Source organism: Coregonus lavaretus (assembly GCF_964263955.1).
Source record: "Coregonus lavaretus genome assembly, chromosome: 11".
NCBI classification, from domain to species: Eukaryota; Metazoa; Chordata; class Actinopteri; order Salmoniformes; family Salmonidae; genus Coregonus; species Coregonus lavaretus.
The window spans coordinates 17,330,568-17,355,136 of record NC_139998.1 but is presented as its reverse complement, the minus strand read 5'-3'; the positions used below and the strand labels follow the sequence as shown (position 1 = coordinate 17,355,136).

Here is a 24,569-nt window from a genome sequence, read left to right as displayed (position 1 = left end):
GGTCTGGGGGATGCCAAGCAACTGTCACACAATGGCAGGTGCCCAAGATTCTATGGAGCTAGTTTAGCTACCTCTCTCACAGCAGTTGTTATTTCATCTGGTCTCTCTATGTCTCTCTGCTCACCTGGCACACTCTAGTCAACAACACAATATTGACACAATAGCACCCCAGCCTCCCATCAAACCTTGTTAAACCAAATAACATTTCCTCCTGTCCTAGGATAATGCCTGTTTAGATTCATGCGCTACGCTATCATGTTTACCACGAGAAACAAAAATAAACATGTCAGCATGATCATTTAAACCCCCTCCTTCACAGGGCAAGGGGATGCTATTTTGGTCTTGCCCCGGGAACCCAGTAATAGGTTTTTATTGAACGGTGGCACCTAGTATGTTATGAGTCATAACTGACACAGTGAGTCTCTACTCTATACAGGCTCTCTCAATTTCCAATCAGCCAGCATGTGGAGTGGGGAGACTTAACTCTCTGGCTAACTACACCCACCACAAGCCCCCCTATCCACCGAATAATATGCACCCATATCCCATTTGATCTGTTACACGAGCTCTGCAGAGGAATATACTGCGGTAGGGTGGCAATCGAAGGAGCAGGCCGGGTGGAGATATGTAAATTAAAATGATCTCCCCAGACATTTAGCTACTGGACACAGGCAGGGAGATGGGGTTTAGTATATGGAGTTATTGAAAGTGCAGGTTAGAGTAGGAATATTGAGCCAAGGCTGTACCTTCTCCTGTGGGGATGCTAATTCAGGGCCGGCCCAAGGTATAGGCGACATAAGCGGTCGCTTAGGGCCCCCGACCCAATTTATTATTACATTTGTTTTACTCAGTTGGGGTCTCAACTTACTGTTGAGAGTTAGAATAGTAGAATACACAAAAATTCGAAATTTCATTGTGCATCAGCAGTTTTCCTTTTTTTTATGTCAGTCAATGACAGTCACTCACTACAATTGCTTAGATTGGTAAATTAATCTAGCCAGCTATCTAAACTTGTATTAATCATGGCAAAAACTACCGACCGGGCATGAAGGGCACGTGCCCAGGGGCCCTTACCAAATCTTGCTTAGGGCCCCCAAAAGGCCCTGTGCTAAACACTTCAAATGATTAAATGCATATCAACTACGTCAATACTTCTTCTAAGTAAATGTAAATAAATTAAAAGCATGGTCCAATGCAGGAGAATCAGATATGCCATGTCCTTATTTGAGAGTAAAAATGTGCTCTTGTACTGTTATGGATTATCTACAGTATATTGCCCTAAAGTACTGATCGATTTAGCTTCACAATACTATTGTGTTACTTAAGTCACTCCTGAATCAGTATACATGACAGTATTGAAATTCCATGTAAGAAGGCATCATGAATGACTGAAAGCTGGTTTCATGATTTCAAACAATTCAGTGCACCTCAATTTCAGCTTAACCTCCACATCACCTAGCAGTAAGGGATTAAGTTAACTTGTGATAGACTTCCGGTGAGAGAGGACATCAGAAAGTTTGTTACAATGTGAAGTCCCTTGGGGCCGAGGGGATTAGTGAACTTTTCAGCACTCTGTGAGGGGGAAAACAGCAGGCAAATTGCTTCGACACCTAGGCTCGAAACCTTGTGGCATGAAGGAATGGGACAGTATGAGTGAAATGATTGCCAAGGCAATGCTTTATAGAGCTACCGTTCAACTAGGGAAAAACACACATGCTCGCACACACACACACACACCTTGAAACTGTCATTAGGTTTCAAGCTCCTTTCTTCGGGCGGCGTGCTAGCTACATTTAAAACACAAATGTCAACTCAGGTGATTCAATCGATGGGGAATCTAATCTTTTGTTGCCTTCGACCAAATGGTGTATAAATCCTCCAGCAATCCCCTAAGCAAGCATAGGAATTCATGAATGCTAAACACAGTTGGTTCTTCTACTCCCCTAACAAAGGATTTGCACCACTGCTTTGGCCCGTTTTAAGATAAGGATGCTGAGCGGACATTTATTCTCCAAATATGAATATCAAATGAGGCTTTGCTTATGGTATGATAATGACATGGTGGTGGGATGGATGCAGCTCTCTCTAACAAAGGAAGTGTTGTTGGTGCACTATGTGTCAGTGTAGGGAAGGGAAGGAAACAGGGAGGATGTTTCAGGGAGGGAAGGAACCGATTAATAGTGGAGGGAGTGAAGGAGGGAGGGCTGGGCAGAGCAGACCAGAGATTCTATCAGACAGCACAGAGAGAGGACACAGAGCAGGGTCCTGGAAATACATCACCGACCAGTCTGCTAGCTGACACACATAGGAAATCACAGCCAACCCAATCTTGCTCTCCGACTCATAGTGTGTCTACCAACATGTCATCCAGTCATCACTGTATTTTTGGGCATAGCTACTGTGATTCAATGTGATTGGCATGACCACTGGCTTTATTGGTGGTGTCCTCCGTCATCCGAAGGAGACTTGCTCTCAATCCTGACTACTACACCACCAGATACTCTGATACTCTAATCTGACTCAGACCTCCCCACCCTGCTGCAGCTCAGACTAACACCAATCTCCATAAGAAAGAGAAGCCAGATGGTCAGGAACAACTGCTGGAGAGGCCTAGAGATGAGCGCATGGGACATGCCTGGAGTGCCTGCCGCTGTTTACCTTGTGCTTCAAGTTACCTCTGTAAGCCCCGTGGAGAGAGTAGAGGGCTGGGGGAGCGGGGGGTATGCTGGAGCTTGTGTCCGGCTTGAGGGAGCCCCGCTGGCTGCACCTGGTGTCGGGTTACGCCAACGGCCTGGCAGCCTCTGCTCTGATCTGGGGTGTCAAAGCTGAGGCCCTGGGCAGGCAGCGTAAACTTGCGATTCATGGAGTGCCACAGGGAGAGTAGCAATGTCCCAGGGGTGTCAGGATACAGGGCTGCTTTTCACCCTTTACCCCAGTCCCAAAGCCCCTGTGTCTCTCCCTAAACTGAGGCCAACCACAGGCTTCAGTCAGCCCCAGTGCCGCCTCTAGACACCCAGACCCGCTGGGGCTGCAGCAGACAGACAGACAGACAGACAGACAGACATACAGACTGACTGATAGATACATCCTGCCTTCACAGAGAGATGGATAGATAGCCACCCAGGGAAACAGTGACTCCACTGGGACAGTTATAAAACTGTCATTAAAGGGAGTCGAGGCGCCACAACGACTATCAATCTGCTAGCAAGGGGTGTGATCATTAAGTGAACATTAGCAGTGTGAGGAGCTCAATTACTGCCCAGCGGGAGCCACAGCGCTAGTGAAAGCCCCCTGGCCGCTCCAGGCCTTCCCCACTGATCAACACACGCACAGAGGAAGGACACAATTTCCTCACACCATAGGGTGCCCACAGCCCTCCTTACTTTCCTCAACCCTAGGAGAGTACAGTCAATGACAGTAAGGCAGGTCTATGACATCCAGGTCAAAGCCAAAGGCAAAGCCTCTTTCCCCACTCCTTCCCTCACACTCCTCCTCCCAGTGTGGAGCTAGAGCAGCAGGTTATTAACATGGGGGGTTTTACCGCCACTACAAGGGGTTAAGTACAGGTTGAGCCACACAAAGCCCCTGGGGAGAGCGAGCGCCTTGGCTAAATCCTCCCGTAGCTGTCGTGGATGGCAAAGCAGCACTGACACAATGACCTCAGCCGTCATCCAGTAGCCCGGCCTCTGATCCCTCCACATGCCTCACGTACTGTACACACACCTTGCCTGATCTGAGCCTGCCTTGCCAATCAGGCACACACATACCCCTCTTGCACTGTGTGGGTGCTTTGCACTAAAGTTACATTGGAATCAAATCTGTGCTGTGGGCTGTTGGTCTCGCCATGGTTCAGATATAATGGTCAGCAGCTTGGTGCCTGAACCTCAAATGTGCCCCAGATTGCAGGGTGCACGTAGTAGGCTAGTGGTGACGTGATTGGAGAGGTAGACCCTGTTGTGATGTTATTACGCTTCACGCATGACTGGCTCCACACAAAAGGCTCCGGCCCATCAACTAAACCCCCGGTAATCCACTGGTTAAATATTCCAGGGGATGCCTACTTTCACAAACAAAATGCCAGATGCAACATAAGGCCCACTGAAATATGGGTGATTTGATGATGATGTGTGAAAGTAAAAACCACATATAAAAAATCTAGCTAAATCTGTGATTTGGGATTTTTTTGTAACTGTGTTACCCATCTGCAAATTTAAAAAATCCATAACGTGTAAAATAAAACCCACAAATCAGATTATTCCTATCCAACTCTCTTCCAGTGGCTCTCTAAAATGAATTTAAAAATTCTCAATCGTTCTAAATCTTTCATAATCAATCCACAGATATATCATGATTCCATCTAATACATGTAAGCAATGCCCCCTGTCCTTTGCCTAGACAGCTTAACATGCTAAATCCTCATAATGTTTGCAGTAAATCAGCATCCATCAGGATCCATGTTGTAAAACCATCTGAATGAGTGCCAGCCCCAGCACCCCAGCAGAGCACCCACAGGGAGACATGGAGGAGCAACCACTTCAAAGTCGTCACTAGTTACCACAGCCACAAAGTCATAATTATGGCTAAACCCTGCCTATTTCTACAATTTCCTCATTTTAAAATCTGATGTTAAACCTAACTCTAACCTTAACCACACTGCTAACCTTATGCCTAACCCTAACCTTAAATTAAAACCAAACAGCAAATGTTTGTTTTCATGAATCTTTACGATATAGCCAATTTTGACTTTGTGGCCGTGGTAACTAGTGACAACCCTCGCTCCAGCGACTCAATAACAACCAGCAATAGAGCATGCCATGATGAGGCTGACATAATTATGAGACACACATGGTTGCACAAACAGCTACACTATCACCTTGAGAAGAAAGGGTTTTCATAATGATCCTCATAAGCTTGAACATAAATCTTTATCTCACATACGCCTGAACAGAAATCTTTAAATTACCAGTGTATCAGTTTACAAGTATTACGCAATATGACATTTTACTATCTTGCCTACTCATATTAGTGTAAACCTAATGACTACCACTTTTACACTTGTATCCGCCGAGTAACTTCCAGAACCATGTGTCAGAGTCATACTGATTGTTAGCCCAAATTCATCCAAATGCATCCTATAATTAGCACCCCCAAAAAAGAGAACAAACATGATGGAGACGTGAGAAATAACAGAAGAAGAGAGATAAATAATGTTTACTTACCCAGAAGATGAGGTTGAAGAGGAACATCATGTACTTCAAACAGCAGAGACAGCCCCGTGCCATGTTGCACTTCTTGAATTCTAAAAGGAACACAAAGGATAGATCCAGGTAAAAGACCACGTATTTGCTGCCTTTGGGCGCTGTGTACTTGTTATTGCTGCTCTTGTCTCCTCCGACGTTGACGCTGGCATCGGCCGCTGTCCCAGCCTGCCCCTGTGCGGCGGCGGTGCCACGCGGCCCCGTGGAGCCGTAGAACGCTCCGGCGGTGAAGCCGCGGCCACCGAACGGGCGGCCAGATGTGGAGGCGCGGGCAAAGTCAGAGTCGCGGCTATCCACGGAGGGGCTGCGGTGAATGGCTGACTCCTCACTGCTGGACTTCTCCATGCTCTGGGGCTGACGCTGCTGCTGCTGAGGGGCTCGCTATTGTAACACACTCTACCATGTCTCAGAGATGAGAGGACAGAACTCTCCCCCTCTAACAGTCTCCTCTCTCCCTCTTTGCTCTGTACTGATTCTCTCCAAGGACAGAAACTCTGAATCTTTTTATCTCTGAATCTTTCTATCTCCCCAACACAGGTAAGTGAGAGGAAGGAAAGACACAGGCACTATTCACAGCTCTATGTGTCTTCTGCCCAATGCCCAGTGTCTGCTCTCATGCTCTTGAGTTAGCCATGCAGAGAAGCCCTAGTCCAGTGAGAACCATTATTACCCTGACAAGAGAGAGCAGACTACGTCCTTGAGTCAGTAAGTTTCAATAGTGTCCGCTAGATCTCCTGTGCTCTCCACACTGCTGTGATGTGTGCCTGTGAGAGCAGACCCCCTGTGACTCTTTCTCTCCAGCTCTCAGCTGCTCCACTTCTTCCACCTGGTTCACTTCTCCCTGCTGCTGACCTCAGTACTGCTTTCTGCCTGGGGAGCTGGGAACTTTTACCCCCCTACAAAATAACAATCCTATATCTTTTTTTCCTCTCTCCTCTTCTCCTCCTCCTTTCCTTCTCTCTCTCAGTCCTCTGTGCTTTGCGCTCTCCAACGTGCTGATGATACACTCTCTCCCACTCCTTCTCTCTCTCTCTCTCTCTGTGCTGCTTTCTCTATTGTATCATTCTGCACTCAGTCCCCTGCTCTCTGCCTGTGCTCTCAGTTGCAGCGCAGTGGCTAATGTGTGCTATTATCGGCAAGCCACATCTAACGGGCATTCCCAATCCTATCCCCCCTCAACTAGAGCACTGCCCTCATTCCCTCTCCTCTCTTTGCCTCTCCTTCGGCCCCTCCCCACTGCTGAGGGAACAACCAATGAGGCGACTGCAGGCAGCCGGGATCCTTCCCTCTGCTCCGACCATGTCTTTAATAAGCTGATCATAACATTGCTTTGACTATACAAGTTCAGCAATTTCGTCTGTGCTGTCTGCGCGTCAGGGGGTCCAGGAGGCCATTCATTAATTAAAATATCATGAGGCCAGGGAAATGTGTGGGAGGAGGGTGAGCGGAGGGTGAGCGGAGGGTGAGCGGAGGGTGCATATTAATATCTGCATGGGGGTGGGGGGCTTCTCCTGTCAGTGTGGAACATATTACATGAAGATAGTGGAGTTGGCTGGTGCTGTCCGATGCCACCTTCAATTCTATGATTTCATTACGACACTTGCTATATTCACGCCCTTTTTTGTTTATGCTTATATTTGTGAAGAGCTGGCTATAATGACATCAAAATGCTATCATGATAAGGATGATTACTGCATGCAGACTTGTGGAGTACTGTATCTCTGCAGCCTTGTCACAAAGTCGTCAGTTGCTCAATACTTGCTTGCTCACTTCCATGTAAGGAGCACCGATAAATTGGCAGGGATTCATCCTTTGGAATTATCACACCATTTCAAGCATGGAAATGGGAGAGTGGCTTAAAGATACTCAACACTTTCCTATGGAAAACCAGGGTCAAACACCGACCGTCTCAGTTGGTTCACACACGGAGATGACAACATATTACAGCTCCATAGAGCGCCATCCTTATATTTATCTAACCCTCTGGTTTGAAATTCAATCCCCAGATGACTCAATGTAAATGATCTGTGAACAAAGAGAAAATGCATTTGGCCAGATAAGGTATCAAACTGATAGAGATGACATTTCCTTTATATTGTACATGCTGATTTTATGAGATGGGGATGAAAGATCTGATTCCTTTTTATACAGCGTTTGTGTTTCCTTTGCTTTGCTACATATTTTCTCACTTCAGAGAACTACTGTACAAACAATAGCAATACCAGTATCTTAACACCCACTTATATAGCCCTTTCACAGGGTTGGGTTTGTGAAAACAGCCTAATCTTTACTCCGCACTGCTGCGCTGTGGTAATGGTCCCTCTCTCTTTCAGCAAGGTGAGGTTGAGTGCTTGTGATCGCTGCAACTCTGAGACAGATGGAGCAGTGTTTCAACGGAATGGTCTTAAGGTAAACCCAGTAATACCCTATACACACAGAGATACACTAATCCATTTCTCTTGTGTTTATACTACAGGGTATACACGGCAAGTCTGACACTGTAGCTTAATGGAATTGTGTCCATGCTGATCCTCAACACGGGGGACCCACAAGGGTGCGTGCTCAGCCCCCTCCTGTACTCCCTGTTAACCCATGATTGCGTGGCCATGCACGTCTCCAACTCAATCATCAAGTTTGCTGACGACATATCAGTGGAATGAATAGACAGCCTACATGGAGGAGTTGAGGGCCCTAGCGGAGTGGTGCCAGGAAAATAACCTCTCCCACAATGTCAACAAAATGAAGGAGCTGATCGTGGACTTTACGAGACAGCAGAGAGAGCATGCCCCCATCCACATCGTCGGGGCCGCAGTGGAGAGGGTGAAAAGCTTCTAGTTCCTCGGCGTGCACATCAGTGACAACCTGAAACGGTCCATCCACACAGACAGTGTGGTGAAGAAGGCACAACAGCGCCTCTTCAACCTCAGGAGGCTGAAGAAATTCGGCTTGGCCTCAAAGATCCTCAAAACTTCCACAGATGCACCATTGAGAGCATCCTGTTGGGCTTTATCACTGCTTGGTACGGCAATTGCACCGTCCACAACCGCAAGACTCTTCAGACAGTCGTGCGGTCAGCACAACACATCACCAGGGTCACACTCAGCCACCCGAGGCACAGCCTGTTCACCCCACTACCATCTAGAAGGCAGAGACAGTACACGTGCATTAAAGCTGGAACCGAGAGACTGACACACAGCTTGTATCTCTAGGCCATCAGGCTGTTAAATAGTCACCACTAGCCGGCCTCCGCCCAGTATCCTGCCCTGACCCTTAGTCACTGTTACTAGCCGGCTACCAGCAGGTACTCAACCCTGCACCTTAGGGACTGCTGCCCTATGTACATAGTCATTGAACACTGGTCACTTTAATAGTGTTTACATACTGTTTTACCCACTTCATATGTATATACTGTATTCTAGTGGCTCATGCTATATAACTACTGCTATACACACCTTTCCTATTCATACTTTGTATACTTTGCACTGTATACTGTCCATATTGTCTATACATACCATTGTATACAGTACTGGTCAAAAATTTTAGAACACCTACTCATTCAAGGGTTTTTCTTTGTTTTTACTATTTTCTACATTGTAAAATAGTAGTGAAGACATCAAAACTATGAAATAACACATATGGAATCATGTAGTAACCAAAAAAGTGTTAAACAAATCAAAATATATTTTATATTGGAGATTCTTCAAATAGCCACCCTTTGCCTTGATGACAGCTTTGCACACTCTTGGCATTCTCTCAACCAGCTTTATGAGGTAGTCACCTGGAATTCATTTCAATTAACAGGTGTGCCTTCCTAAAAGTTAAATGCACTATATATACAGTTGAAGTCGGAAGTTTACATACACCTTAGCCAAATACATTTAAACTCAGTTTTTCACAATTCCTGACATTTAATCCTAGTGTAAAAATTCCCTGGTCAGTTAGGATCACCACTTTATTTTAAGAATGTGAAATGTCAGAATAATAGTAGAGAGAATGATTTATTTCAGCTTTTATTTATTTCATCACATTCCCAGTGGGTCAGAAGTTTACATACACTCAATTAGTATTTGGTAGCGTTGCCTTTAAATTGTTTAACTTGGGTCAAACGTTTCGGGTAGCCTTCCACAAGCTTTCCACAATACGTTGGGTGAATTTTGGCCCATTCCTCCTGACAGAGCTGGTGTAACTGAGTCAGGTTTGTAGGCCTCCTTGCTCGCACACGCTTTTTCAGTTCTGCCCACAAATGTTCTATAGGCTTGAGGTCTGGGCTTTGTGATGGCCACTCCAATACCTTGACTTTGTTGTCCTTAAGCCATTTTGCCACAACTTTGGAAGTATGCTTGGGGTCATTGTCCATTTGGAAGACCCATTTGCGACCAAGCTTTAACTTCCTGACTGATGTCTTGAGATGTCGCTTCAATATATCCACATAATTTTCCTTCCTCATGATGCCATCTATTTTGTGAAGTGCACCAGTCCCTCCTGCAGCAAAGCACCCCCACAGCATGATGCTGTCACCCCCGTGCTTCACGGTTGGGATGGTGTTCTTCGGCTTGCAAGCTACCCCCTTTTTCCTCCAAACATAATGATGGTCATTATGGCCAAACAGTTCTATTTTTGTTTCATCAGACCAGAGGACATTTCTCCAAAAAGTATGATCTTTGTCCCCATGTGCAGTTGCAAACCGTAGTCTGGCTTTTTTATGGCGGTTTTGGAGCAGTGGCTTCTTCCTTGTTGAGCGGCCTTTCAGGTTATGTCGATATAGGACTCGTTTTACTGTGGATATAGATACTTTTGTACCTGTTTCCTCCAGCATCTTCACAAGGTCCTTTGCTGTTGTTCTGGGATTGATTTGCACTAAAGTACGTTCATCTCTAGGCGACAGAACGCGTCTCCTTCCTGAGCGGTATGACGGCTGCGTGGTCCCATGGTGTTTATACTTGCGTACTATTGTTTGTACAGATGAACGTGGAACCTTCAGGCGTTTGGAAATTGCTGATGTCTTGGCTGATTTCTTTAGATTTTCCCATGATGTCAACCAAAGAGGCACTGAGTTTGAAGGTAGGCCTTGAAAAACATTCACAGGTACACCTCCAATTGACTCAAATGATGTCAATTAGCCTATCAGAAGCTTCTAAAGCCATGACATCATTTTTTGGAATTTTCCAAGCTGTTTAAAGGCACAGTCAACTTAGTGTGTGTAAACTTCTGACCCACTGGAATTGTGATACAGTGAATTACAAGTGAAATAATCTGTCTGTAAACAATTGTTGGAAAAATGACTTGTGTCATGCACAAAGTAGATGTCCTAATCGACTTGCCAAAACTATAGTTTGTTAACAATAAATTTGTGGAGTGGTTGAAAAACGAGTTTTAATAACTCCAACCTAAGTGTATGTAAACTTCCGACTTCAACTGTATTTATATTCCGGACTCTGACATTGCCCGTTCTGATATTTTTATTTGGGGGACTTGTGTCTATTGCTTTGTATTGTTAGGTATACTGCACTGTTGGAGCTAGAAACATAAGCATTTCACTGCAACTGCGATAACAGCTTTCCCACTAGCCTCTGGTGACCTTAACCAAATTGTTTACCCTACCTAAAATCAGTTTCCTATTTCAGTGTGCAGTGCTCCTCTCTCCACAGACAGCTGTGCCTGTGACAGACTACTCTACATGCCACATTCAACTTGAATAATAATCCTTAATGTCAGCGTCACTGTTCATGTCAGCCTGGTGTGGGATGAGAACGATGAAAGTGGTCCCACACAGATAGCAGAAGAAGCGTTGGCTCAGCTCCCATGGGTCATCTGATCACAGACCGTCAGGCCCTTAACTATTAATTAAATACGTTGTGCGTCATTAGCCACCACCTCAGAGGAGGACATGCATTTATCAGAGCGCTACGGGGGCCCTTAGCTAGCATGTGAGTGTGCTGCTGATGCCTCCACCAGACACAAGGGCACGTTCTTCCTCTCGCTCCCACGTGAACTGAGCCCAGCTACATTCATAGCCATCGACTCAACAGAAGAGAACATAGAGGCATGGGGCTCTGAAGTCCTTTATTAGGCAAGAGCAGGGTTGCAGCAGAGCAGGGTTGTACAGGGATTCTTCATTCTAACTTTCTCTGATGCTGAATAAACCTGGCAGCTCCTTCGATACATGTTAAAAAGGAAAACTGGAAGGCGAGCTTCGAGTTCAGTAGGAAGAGTCATCCTAGAATACTCAATTTCAGGGCTCCTCTAGCCAAGACACTGCTGCTTTTCTATCATGGTATGAAAGAGTATAACACAAAATCAAAGTAAAAGTGCCCTGTGGCTGTGCCAGGCAGAGTAAATATGAAAAACAATATTGCTTCTGGCATATCTGTGTGGAGCTCTATTAGAGTAAAGCTCATGTAGTCTAGCCAACATGGCACCATCGCCAGCAGAACAGAAACAGTGGGGAGGTGGAGGTCTAGTTCTATTTAAGAAGCACTTCAATAATTAGACCAATAGTGCAAAGTCGTCTTAGGTGGATTGTTTCTTCTTAAACCTATTGGGTGAAATGATCAAGAAAAGATACATCTGCAGGATTAAGACTCTGGCCTCTAAGTTTCTTAATGTGGAACGGTATCTAATAAGATACAGGACAGCCATTTAATAATTACGGCGGCAAGCCTCCCTGGCAACTGCACATGGACAAATTAGATGCATGTGATCATAAACCCATACCTACTGTAAAATATGGTGGTGGATCTTTGATGTTATGGGGCTATTTTGCTTCCACTTGTCCTGGGGCCCTTATTAAGGTCAACGGTATCATTAACTTTACCAACTACCAGGATATTTTAGCCAAAAACTTGGTTGCCTCTGCCAGGAGGCTGAAACTTGGACAATAACCCCAAGCACACATCAAAATCCCCAACATGTTTTATAATTGACCACAAAATCAACATTTTGCAATGGCTATCTCAGTCACCGGACTTCAACCCAATTGAAAACCTGTGGTTTGAATTGACGAGGGCAGTCCATAAGTGAATACAAAGGATATCAAGGATCTGAAAATATTCTATTTGGAGGAATGGTCTAAGATCCCTCGCACTGTGTGCCTCTGTGCCATTATCCTCTATGTGAGGTATTGAAAGGTGATAATAATTTTGACCCCTATCTTTTTGAAAGAAAAAAATGATTACGTGTTAAACAAAATCTCTTTCTCTGAGCAACTGTATTAGTATTAAGAATATCATTTTGAAATGTTTTGGAGCATACAATATAGCTCAGTATTCTTGTAATTTATTTTATACAGTCTTCCCACTGCATATGTTGAACTGAATGAGATGGGAAAACGCAAAAGCAATCTCCTAAACCCCAGGATTTACAGCGGAAAGCAAGGGGGATACCAACTGTCATGTCATTAATACGTGTCTTTTTTGTTCCAGCAAAAGAGAAAAAGGTGTTCGATGGGGTTGAGTCAGGGCTCTGTGCAGGCCAGTCATGTTCTTCCACACCGATCTCGACAACATTTCTGTATGGACCTCGCTTTGTGCACATGGGCATTGTCATGATGAAACCGGAAAGGGCCTTCCCCAAACTGTTGCCACAAAGTTGGAAGCACAGAATCGTCTAAAATGTCATTGTATGCTGTAGCGTTAAGATTTCCCTTCACTGGAACTAAGGGGCCTAGCCCGAACAATGAAAAACAGCCCCAGACCATTATTCTTCCTCCACCAACCTTTACAGTTGGCACTATGCATTGGGGCAGGTAGTGTTCTCCTGGCATCTGCCAAACCCAGATTAGTCCATCGGACTGCCAGAAGGTGAAGCGCGATTCATCACTCCAGAGAACGCGTTTCCACTGATCTAGAGTCCAATGGCGGCGAGCTTTACACCACTCCAGCCGACGCTTGGCATTGCGCATGGTGATCTTAGGCTTGTGTGCAGCTGCTCGGCCATGGAAACCCATTTAATTAGCTCCCAACGAACAGTTATTGTGCTGACGTTGCTTCCAGAGGCGGTTTGGAACTCAGTAGTGAGTGTTGCAACCGAAGACAGAAGATTTTTATGCGCTACGTGCTTAAGCACTCAGCGGTCCCATTCTGTGAGCTTGTGTGCCCTACCACTTCGTGGCTGAGCTGTTGTTGCTCCTAGACGTTCCACTTCACAATAACAGCACTTACAGTTGACCAGGGCAGCTCTAGCAGGGCAGAAATTTGACAAACTAACTTGTTGAAAAGGTGGCATCCAATGACAGTGCCACGTTGAAAGTCACTGAGCTCTTCAGTAAGACCATTCTACTGCCAATGTTTGTCTATGGAGATTGCATGGCTGTGTGCTCGATTTTATACACCTGTCAGCAAAGGGTGTGGCTGAAATAGCTAAATCCATTAATTTGAAGGGGTGTCCACATACTTTTGTGTGTATATATATATATATATATATATATATATATATATATATATATATATATATATATATATATATATATATATATACACTGCTCAAAAAAATAAAGGGAACACTTAAACAACACAATGTAACTCCAAGTCAATCACACTTCTGTGAAATCAAACTGTCCACTTAGGAAACAACACTGATTGACAATACATTTCACATGCTGTTGTGCAAATGGAATAGACAACAGGTGGAAATTATAGGCAATTAGCAAGACACCCCCAATAAAGAAGTGGTTCTGCAGGTGGTGACCACAGACCACTTCTCAGTTCCTATGCTTCCTGGCTGATGTTTTGGTCACTTTTGAATGTTGGCGGTGCTTTCACTCTAGTGGTAGCATGAGACGGAGTCTACAACCCACACAAGTGGCTCAGGTAGTGCAGCTCGTCCAGGATGGCACATCAATGCGAGCTGTGGCAAGAAGGTTTGCTGTGTCTGTCAGCGTAGTGTCCAGAGCATGGAGGCACTACCAGGAGACAGGCCAGTACATCAGGAGACGTGGAGGAGGCTGTAGGAGGGCAACAACCCAGCAGCAGGACCGCTACCTCCGCCTTTGTGCAAGGAGGAGCAGGAGGAGCACTGCCAGAGCCCTGCAAAATGACCTCCAGCAGGCCACAAATGTGCATGTGTCTGCTCAAACGGTCAGAAACAGACTCCATGAGGGTGGTATGAGGGCCCGACGTCCACAGGTGGGGGTTGTGCTTACAGCCCAACACCGTGCAGGACGTTTGGCATTTGCCAGAGAACACCAAGATTGGCAAATTCGCCACTGGCGCCCTGTGCTCTTCACAGATGAAAGCAGGTTCACACTGAGCACATGTGACAGACGTGACAGAGTCTGGAGACGCCGTGGAGAACGTTCTGCTGCCTGCAACATCCTCCAGCATGACCGGTTTGGCGGTGGGTCAGTCATGGTGTGGGGTGGCATTTCTTTAGGGGGCCGCACAGCCCTCCATGTGCTCGCCAGATGTAGCCTGACTGCCATTAGGTACCGAGATGAGATCCTCAGACCCCTTGTGAGACCATATGCTGGTGCGGTTGGCCCTGGGTTCCTCCTAATGCAAGACAATGCTAGACCTCATGTGGCTGGAGTGTGTCAGCAGTTCCTGCAAGAGGAAGGCATTGATGCTATGGACCGCCCGTTCCCCAGACCTGAATCCAATTGAGCACATCTGGGACATCATGTCTCGCTCCATCCACCAACGCCACGTTGCACCACAGACTGTCCAGCAGTTGGCGGATGCTTTAGTCCAGGTCTGGGAGGAGATCCCTCAGGAGACCATCCGCCACCTCATCAGGAGCATGCCCAGGCGTTGTAGGGAGGTCATACAGGCACGTGGAGGCCACACACACTACTGAGCCTCATTTTGACTTGTTTTAAGGACATTACATCAAAGTTGGATCAGCCTGTAGTATGGTTTTCCACTTTAATTTTGAGGGTGACTCCAAATCCAGACCTCCATGGGTTGATAAATTTGATTTCCATTGATAATTTTTGTGTGATTTTGTTGTAAGCACATTGAACTATGTAAAGAAAAAAGTATTTAATAAGATTATTTCATTCATTCAGATCTAGGATGTGTTGTTTAAGTGTTCCCTTTATTTTTTTGAGCAGTGTATATATATTAAAATACAAAAACACAGTCATGATATTCACAAATAAAACATCACAAATCACCCAGGAAAAGATTTACATTCCTCTACAAATAAATCCCAAATCAATACTTTAAATTGCCCGAACGGCACCAGAACATCACGATGAAATGTATTTAGAATTTTGTTCTAGCAATACGGTGCATTAACACTAAAAGCAGATTTACCTAGTTTGGTGGAGACCCTAGGAACCTCAAGATTTAAGCAATACTGTGAATGGGTTAGGCAACTCAGGTGACTATACTTCAACAGCAAAATTAGATAAGACAGAAGTTTATGAAGTAGGGCCTCGTAAAGAAAAAGGGAGTAATGTAGAGATCTACGTGTCTTTAGCGAAGTCCAGACAAACTTTTGATATATGATGCAGTGAGTATCAAAACTGTCGCCTGTAACAAAACAAAGGGCACTATGGTAGATGGCATCCAAAGGTTTAACAGTAGTAGCAGCTGCACTTTGATAAATAATATCACCATGATCAAGAACAGATAAAAAAGGTTGACTGAAGGGCCTCCCGAGTGGCGCAGCGGTCTAAGGCACTGCATCGCAGTGCTTGAGGCGTCACTACAGACCCGGGTTTGATCCCAGGCTGTGTCACAACTGGCCGTGACCGGGAGTCCCATAGGGCGGTGCACAATTGGCCCAGCGTTGTCCGGGTTAGGGGAGGGTTTGGCGGGGGGGGCTCATTGTGCTCTTGTGGTGGGCCGGGCGCAGGCTGACTTCGGTCGTCAGTTGAATGGTGTTTCCTCTGACACATTGGTGCAGACGGGTTAAGCAGGCGGGTGTTAAGGAGTGCGGTTTGGCGGGTCATGTTTCGGAGGACGCATGACTCGACCTTCGCCTCTCCCGAGCCCGTTGGGGAGTTGCAGCAATGAGAAAAGATCGTAATTGAAATTGGGAGAAAAAGGGGGTAAAATCCCCCCCCCCCAAAAAAAATAAAAAGGTAGACTGAAGAGCATCTGCTAAATGACAAAACAATGTAGGACTACAAATGGCCTGTTTGCCCACACGATCTCAGCTCGCATTCCCCTTGGTTATTCAATACACATTGGGGCCAAGGCTGTTGCTGTGTACAAAAAGGACAACATGAAGGACATGTCAGATGAAAAAACAGAATATATGGACCACACACTTCCAGGAACTCAAATGTCACAGTGTCCAAACTGAACAAATGGTTGGGGGTCATCCCTAATTTGTCGGACAGTCAGTCTCCCGTGTGTCTGGCACCTCCCTGCCTATCATTTCGGCCAGCTAAAGGTTATAAATAGACATGTGGTCAAAGACTGACCGTCCTGTCAGTATGCTAACAAGCTCTTTTCTGTTTGGCCAAATCGAATTGACAGACGTCAATACAATCTGATATTTATGATTCTGTCTTGGCCTTTAATAACTAAGTCTGGCGTCCAGGTAATTGGGCAACGAGACGATAGCGGCCATTTTGAGTCCCTACCGGTGACTTACAACAATAAAGTCGATAAATGCGTGTGGATGGTGGAACTAATTAGGGAGTTATGGCATCATGCTCTTCTCCTCAGCAGACCCAACTAGAGCGTGTGACAGTCAGTCAGGTCCCAGGAAATCAGTGTCAATTCATGGTTGTGTTGTTAAAGCTGCAATATGTAACTTTTTGGGCGAGTTATAAATCTGTCATTCTCATTGAAAGTAAGTCTAAGAAGTGGTAGATATATTCTATGTGCGCTATTTCTATACTTCCCGTTCTTAAATTTCGTGATTTCTGCATATTGCACTAGTTGCTACCCAGCATAATCTGAGAGAAGTTTGTTTGTGGTTGTTTAAAAAGATGGCCGTGTCCGTGTTAGTGAATTTCACACACATTTTCACAAACACACTCTGGTCTGTTTATTCAAATACAATGGAAAACTCCGCCTGACTCTGCCATATATTCTTAGTTCCGAGCCAATGACTGCAGGAGACAGGAGAAGGGAGACACATGTTTGTGCTCTCTTGTCAACCGGAGAGTGAATAAGCTGTAGAGATGACAGAGCACACAGACCACACACACCAAGAGAAGCCAAGTCCCCCAGTATAAACAGTAGACCTGCAGGCACATCCGTCAGACAGAGTTGCAACAGATAAGAGAAGATAGGACAGGCAGGGCTGCACAAACAGACAAACACAGGCTAGTCCATTAGCATTTAGCCAAGGAAAACAGCCCTTACAACAGTGTTGGGGAAGCAACTCTGAAAAGATAGTTAACCAAGCTACTAATTCCTTCATGTCATTTGTTAAATCCACTGCAACTCATTATTAGGACGGTGTTCTTAATGTTTTGTACACTCAAAGTTACTTTTTAAAAGTAGCTCACTACCACTAAACTACTAAGTGAAAATTATCATATGTCATTCTGAAATGTCATAGAGTACAAATTGCAAGAACAGATTACTTTGGGGTCAAATGTTAACAATTATACACAGAAATTATGTTTCAAGTGAGTTTCTTGAGGAGAACCTGCAGCCCTCTGCCAGGAAGTTGAAAAATTAGGCAGGTCTAATGCCGAAATAGAAAGGAAATGATTGCCTACTTCACCCAAAGTATATTTTATTTTTACAAAAATAGTAGAGTGTAGTTCAAGTAGTTAGCTACACCACTACATGGCAAATAAGTTATTAACTACTGAAAACACTACCTATATTGGAATTTAGTTAAACTACCACCAAGCTACTACAAAATGTAGTTCAATTACTAGTTGAACTACATATAGGTCACTACTCCACAACACTGAAATACAACATAGGCTACAACAATAAGGCAACAGTTAAAGGACCACCTTTTAACTCAAAATATTGTTGGCCATGTTAACTACCATAGAACTACATGTGATGCCTGGAGTTGTACAGTAGCTTATATGCATCCGAAGATACACAAAATACATATGGGTAGTGACAGGGTATCATGATTATGTTGATCAAAGGAGCAGAATAGCTAAGTCGTCTGGACGGTGGACGACTTAATGTAATATTTCAGAGGCCCGTCATGGTATATGATAGAATGGAACGTCAGCAATATGTATCTTATTCAGTTCAGTGGGAAATCAGCCGAGTGTTGAAGTCAGGCGCCGGTCATCGATTTATTGGCTGTACGGTAATTAAAGTGAATTGTAATCCTTTGAACGGTGTGTGGAAGCCATCAAGTCATCCTCAACATGAGCTAGATTCAACTCTTAGATTGTGAAGGTTTGTGATTTTATTTTGCTTACTGTGGATAATTCAAAGGTTCATGAGAAACACACATGCACGCACACACGTTATATTAAAAAGCCCTTTTGTGTAGGAAAAATGGAACAGGACAAAGCAAAGTGGAATAAGCCTTTGAATTAAATGGCATTTTCAAGTAAACAATGCACAATCTGCTGAGCTGCTGGGTTATACAAATACATCCCTGGGAGCTACTGTCTGTGATAAATGTTGATAGTCATGGGTTTCCTACCCTTTGCCTCCTCTCTGTAATGCATTGAATACATTGATGTTGGAGAAACTGGGGACCAAGGACAATTGAAGAAATCAACCAAGAAAACCTACATACAGTTGAAGTCGGAAGTTTACATACACTTAGGTTGAGTCATTAAAACTCGTTTTTCAACCACTCCACAAATTTCTTGTTAACAAACTATAGTTTTGGCAAGTCGGTTAGGACATCTACTTTGTGCATGACACAAGTAATATTTCCAACAATTGTTTACAGACAGATTATTTCACTTAGATTTCACTGTATCACAATTCCAGTGGGTGAGAAGTTTACATACACTAAGTTGACGGTGCCTTTAAACAGCTTGCAAAATAACAGGAAAAGATGTCATGGCTTGTAGACCTTCACAAGTCTGGTTCATCCTCGGTAGCAATTTCCAAATGCCTGAAGGTTCAACGTTCATCTGTACAAACAATAGTACGCAACTATAAACAACATGGGACCACGCAGCCGTCATACCGCTCAGGAAGGAGACTCGTTCTGTCTCCTAGAGATGAACATACTTTGGTGCGAAAAATGCAAATCAATCCCAGAACAACAGCAAAGGATCTTGTGAAGATGCTGAAGGAAACAGGTACAAATGTATCTATATCCACAGTAAAACGAGTCCTATATCGACATAACCTGAAAGGCCGCTCAGGAAGGAAGAAGCCACTGCTCCAAAACCGCCATAAAAAAGCCAGACTACGGTCTGCAACTGCACATGGGGACAAAGATCGTACTTTTTTGAGAAATGTCCTCTAGTCTGATGAAACAAAAATAATGACCATCTTCTGTTTGGAGGAAAAAGGGGGTAGCTTGCAAGCCGAAGAACACCATCCCAACCGTGAAGCACGGGGGTGGCAGGATCATGCTATGGGGGTGCTTTGCTGCAGGAGGGACTGGTGCACTTCACAAAATAGATGGCATCATGAGGAAGGAAGATTATGTGGATATATTGAAGCAACATCTCAAGACATCAGTCAGGAAGTTAAAGCTTGGTCGCAAATGGGTCTTCCAAATGGACAACGACCCCAAGCATACTTCCAAAGTTGTAGCAAAATGGCTTAAGGACAACAAAGTCAAGATATTGGAGTGGCCATCACAAAGCCCTGACCTCAATCCTATAGAACATTTGTGGGCAGAACTGAAAAAGCGTGTGCGAGCAAGGAGGCCTACAAACCTGACTCAGTTACACCAGCTCTGTCAGGAGGAATGGGCCAAAATTCACCCAACTTATTGTGGGAAGCTTGTGGAAGGCTACCCGAAACATTTGACCCAAGTTAAACAATTTAAAGGCAATGCTACCAAATACTAATTGAGTGTATGTAAACTTCTGACCCACTGGGAATGTGATGAAATAACTAAAAGCTGAAATAAATCATTCTCTCTACTATTATTCTGACATTTCACATTCTTAAAATAAAGTGGTGATCCTAACTGACCTAAGAGGGAATTTTTACTAGGATTAAATGTCAGGAATTGTGAAAAACTGAGTTTAAATGTATTTGGCTAAGGTGTTTGTAAACCTCCGACTTTAACTGTATATACAATTTACGGACACAGTATAGTTTACAATAGTTATCTTTTGTTTGTTTTTAGTCCCATCCTTCAGCTCCACTCAACCCCTCCCATCTATCTCTGAATACCATCCAGTTTTGATTTATATTTATCATATCTTTTTCAACTGTGCTGTGATATTTCACAAAGGTTTTGCACCTTTCTATTCTCATAGATTCTACATATTGTAAATGAAAGATAAACCTTTTTGCTAAGAGTATTATTATATTATTAATCGATTGACTATGACTTTTTAAATCACCCAGCAGTGCTATTTGCAGAGTTAGCTCCAGGTAAATATTGCAATTATTCAGTCATTCCTGAACTTCTGACCAAAAACAAGCTACATATGGACTGTACCAAAACAAAAGATCTAATGATTCTGTCTCTTCACATCAAAATCTGTAGAGCTGGGATGGTTGTATCCCCCATATATATAACATTATATTGGTTGCAAGAATTTTGTAAAATAATTTAAATTGAAAAACTCTACGTTTAGAATCCAGTGTTGTTTTGTGTATCAGTTCATAAACCATGTGCCATGGAATCGGTACATCGAAAATCTCTTCCCAACAATTTTGCAATCTATATGGCACAGCTGTAAACATTTTTTATCCTTAAATGAAAATGGTATACTTTTTTATTCATCACAATTTTCTTTAATGCACTTACCTCTTCCATTTTTGCGGTAATGCTGCAATTAGTTGGTTGCAATTTTGAGTAGAGCAGACATTTCCATATATTTGTGTTAGCTGCATGTGTGACATAACTCCACCAGTCCTTTTTATGATATCATTTACAAAGATTCTACTTTATATATATATATATATATATATATATATATATATATATATATATATATATATATACAGTGGGGAAAAAAAGTATTTAGTCAGCCACCAATTGTGCAAGTTCTCCCACTTAAAAAGATGAGAGAGGCCTGTAATTTTCATCATAGGTACACGTCAACTATGACAGACAAATGGAGGGAAAAAAATCCAGAAAATCACATTGTAGGATTTTTAATGATTTTATTTGCAAATTATGGTGGAAAATAAGTATTTGGTCACCTACAAACAAGCAAGATTTCTGTCTCTCACAGACCTGTAACTTCTTCTTTAAGAGACTCCTCTGTCCTCCACTCGTTACCTGTATTAATGGCATCTGTTTGAACTTGTTATCAGTATAAAAGACACCTGTCCACAACCTCAAACAGTCACACTCCAAACTCCACTATGGCCAAGACCAAAGAGCTGTCAAAGGACACCAGAAACAAAATTGTAGACCTGCACCAGGCTGGGAAGACTGAATCTGCAATAGGTAAGCAGCTTGGTTTGAAGAAATCAACTGTGGGAGCAATTATTAGTAAATGGAAGACATACAAGACCACTGATAATCTCCCTCGATCTGGGGCTCCACGCAAGATCTCCCCCCCTTGGGGTCAAAATTATCACAAGAACGGTGAGCAAAAATCCCAGAACCACACAGGGGGACCTAGTGAATGACCTGCAGAGAGCTGGGACCAAAGTAACAAAGCCTACCATCAGTAACACACTACGCCGCCAGGGACTCAAATCCTGCAGTGCCAGACGTGTCCCCCTGCTTAAGCCAGTACATGTCCAGGCCCATCTGAAGTTTGCTAGAGTGCATTTGGATGATCCAGAAGAGGATTGGGAGAATGTCATATGGTCAGATGAAACAAAAATATAACTTTTTGGTAAAAACTCAACTCGTCGTGTTTGGAGGACAAAGAATGCTGAGTTGCATCCAAAGAACACCATACCTACTGTGAAGCATGGGGGTGGAAACATCATGCTTTGGGGCTGTTTTTCTGCAAAGGGACCAGGACGACTGATCCGTGTAAAGGAAAGAATGAATGGGGCCATGTATCGTGAGATTTTGAGTGAAAACCTCCTTCCATCAGCAAGGGCATTGAAGATGAAACGTGGCTGGGTCTTTCAGCATGACAATGATCCCAAACACACCGCCCGGGCAACGAAGGAGTGGCTTCGTAAGAAGCATTTCAAGGTCCTGGAGTGGCCTAGCCAATCTCCAGATCTCAACCCCATAGAAAATCTTTGGAGGGAGTTGAAAGTCCATGTTGCCCAGCGACAGCCCCAAAACATCACTGGTCTAGAGGAGATCTGCATGGAGGAATGGGCCAAAATACCAGCAACAGTGTGTTAAAACCTTGTGAAGACTTACAGAAAACGTTTGACCTGTGTCATTGCCAACAAAGGGTATATAACAAAGTATTGAGAAACTTTTGTTATTGACCAAATACTTATTTTCCACCATAATTTGCAAATAAATTCATTAAAAATCCTACAATGTGATTTTCTGGATTTTTTTTCCTCATTTTGTCTGTCATAGTTGACGTGTACCTATGATGAAAATTACAGGCCTCTCTCATCTTTTTAAGTGGGAGAACTTGCACAATTGGTGGCTGACTAAATACTGTTTTTCCCCACTGTATATATATATATATATATATATATATATATATATATATTGTTTTTTATCAATTAGTATATTTGGGTTTAACAATAATATTTGTTGTAATATTTGTTCTGTCTTTTCTGGTGGACTAAACTGAAATTGCAACCAACTTCCTATGGCTTGTTTTAAAAATAGTGATATTTGGGAGATTATTTCCTTTTCAAATAACTGAAAGTGAGAGGTTGTAATCTGAATAAAGGGAAAAAGGCCATTCTTGAACATGGGGTGAGACATTCTTACTAATCTGCTAGAGAACCAGTTCTGATTTAAGTATACAGTGGGGAAAAAAAGTATTTAGTCAGCCACCAATTGTGCAAGTTCCCCACTTAAAAAGATGAGAGAGGCCTGTAATTTTCATCATAGGTACACGTCAACTATGACAGACAAAATGTGGAAAAAAATCCAGAAAATCACATTGTAGGATTTTTAATGAATTTATTTGCAAATTATGGTGGAAAATAAGTATTTGGTCAATAACAAAAGTTTCTCAATACTTTGTTATATACCCTTTGTTGGCAATGACACAGGTCAAACGTTTTCTGTAAGTCTTCACACACTGTTGCTGGTATTTTGGCCCATTCCTCCATGCAGATCTCCTCTAGAGCAGTGATGTTTTGGGGCTGTCGCTGGGCAACACGGACTTTCAACTCCCTCCACAAAGATTTTCTATGGGGTTGAGATCTGGAGACTGGCTAGGCCACTCCAGGACCTTGAAATGCTTCTTACGAAGCCAGTCCTTCGTTGCCCGGGCGGTGTGTTTGGGATCATTGTCATGCTGAAAGACCCAGCCACGTTTCATCTTCAATGCCCTTGCTGATGGAAGGAGGTTTTCACTCAAAATCTCACGATACATGGCCCCATTCATTCTTTCCTTTACACGGATCAGTCGTCCTGGTCCCTTTGCAGAAAAACAGCCCCAAAGCATGATGTTTCCACTCCCATGCTTCACAGTAGGTATGGTGTTCTTTGGATGCAAATCAGCATTCTTTGTCCTCCAAACACGACGAGTTGAGTTTTTACCAAAAAGTTATATTTTTGTTTCATCTGACCATATGACATTCTCCCAATCCTCTTCTGGATCATCCAAATGCACTCTAGTAAACTTCAGATGGGCCTGGACATGTACTGGCTTAAGCAGGGGGACACGTCTGGCACTGCAGGATTTGAGTCCCTGGCGGCGTAGTGTGTTCCTGATGGTAGGCTTTGTTACTTTGGTCCCAGCTCTCTGCAGGTCATTCACTAGGTCCCCTGTGTGGTTCTGGGATTTTTGCTCACCGTTCTTGTGATCATTTTGACCCCACGGGGTGAGATCTTGCGTGGAGCCCCAGATCGAGGGAGATTATCAGTGGTCTTGTATGTCTTCCATTTCCTAATAATTGCTCCCACAGTTGATTTCTTCAAACAAAGCTGCTTACCTATTGCAGATTCAGTCTTCCCAGCCTGGTGCAGGTCTACAATTTTGTTTCTGGTGTCCTTTGACAGCTCTTTGGTCTTGGCCATAGTGGAGTTTGGAGTGTGACTGTTTGAGGTTGTGGACAGGTGTCTTTTATACTGATAACAAGTTCAAACAGGTGCCATTAATACAGGTAGTGAGTGGAGGACAGAGGAGCCTCTTAAAGAAGAAGTTACAGGTCTGTGAGAGCCAGAAATCTTGCTTGTTTGTAGGTGACCAAATACTTATTTTCCATTTTACAATGTGATTTT

General features: G+C 43.8%; 1 protein-coding gene across 2 annotated transcripts in view; it reads right to left on the bottom strand.

The window, feature by feature from the left end:
- The window catches only part of LOC311137064 (tetraspanin-9-like), a gene marked incomplete at its 5' end in the record, with an annotated part of 327,548 nt that overhangs the window by 119,339 nt on the left and 183,640 nt on the right, over positions 1–24,569 (bottom strand). Inside the window, one exon of one of the 2 annotated variants that reach the window (XM_084171388.1) lies at positions 5,220–5,299. In XM_084171388.1, the coding sequence (XP_084027514.1) occupies positions 5,220–5,282 (63 nt within the window). Of the gene's footprint in view, positions 1–5,219; positions 5,604–24,569 lie in introns of those variants that run through there. The other variant, XM_084171387.1, reaches the window with a different exon arrangement.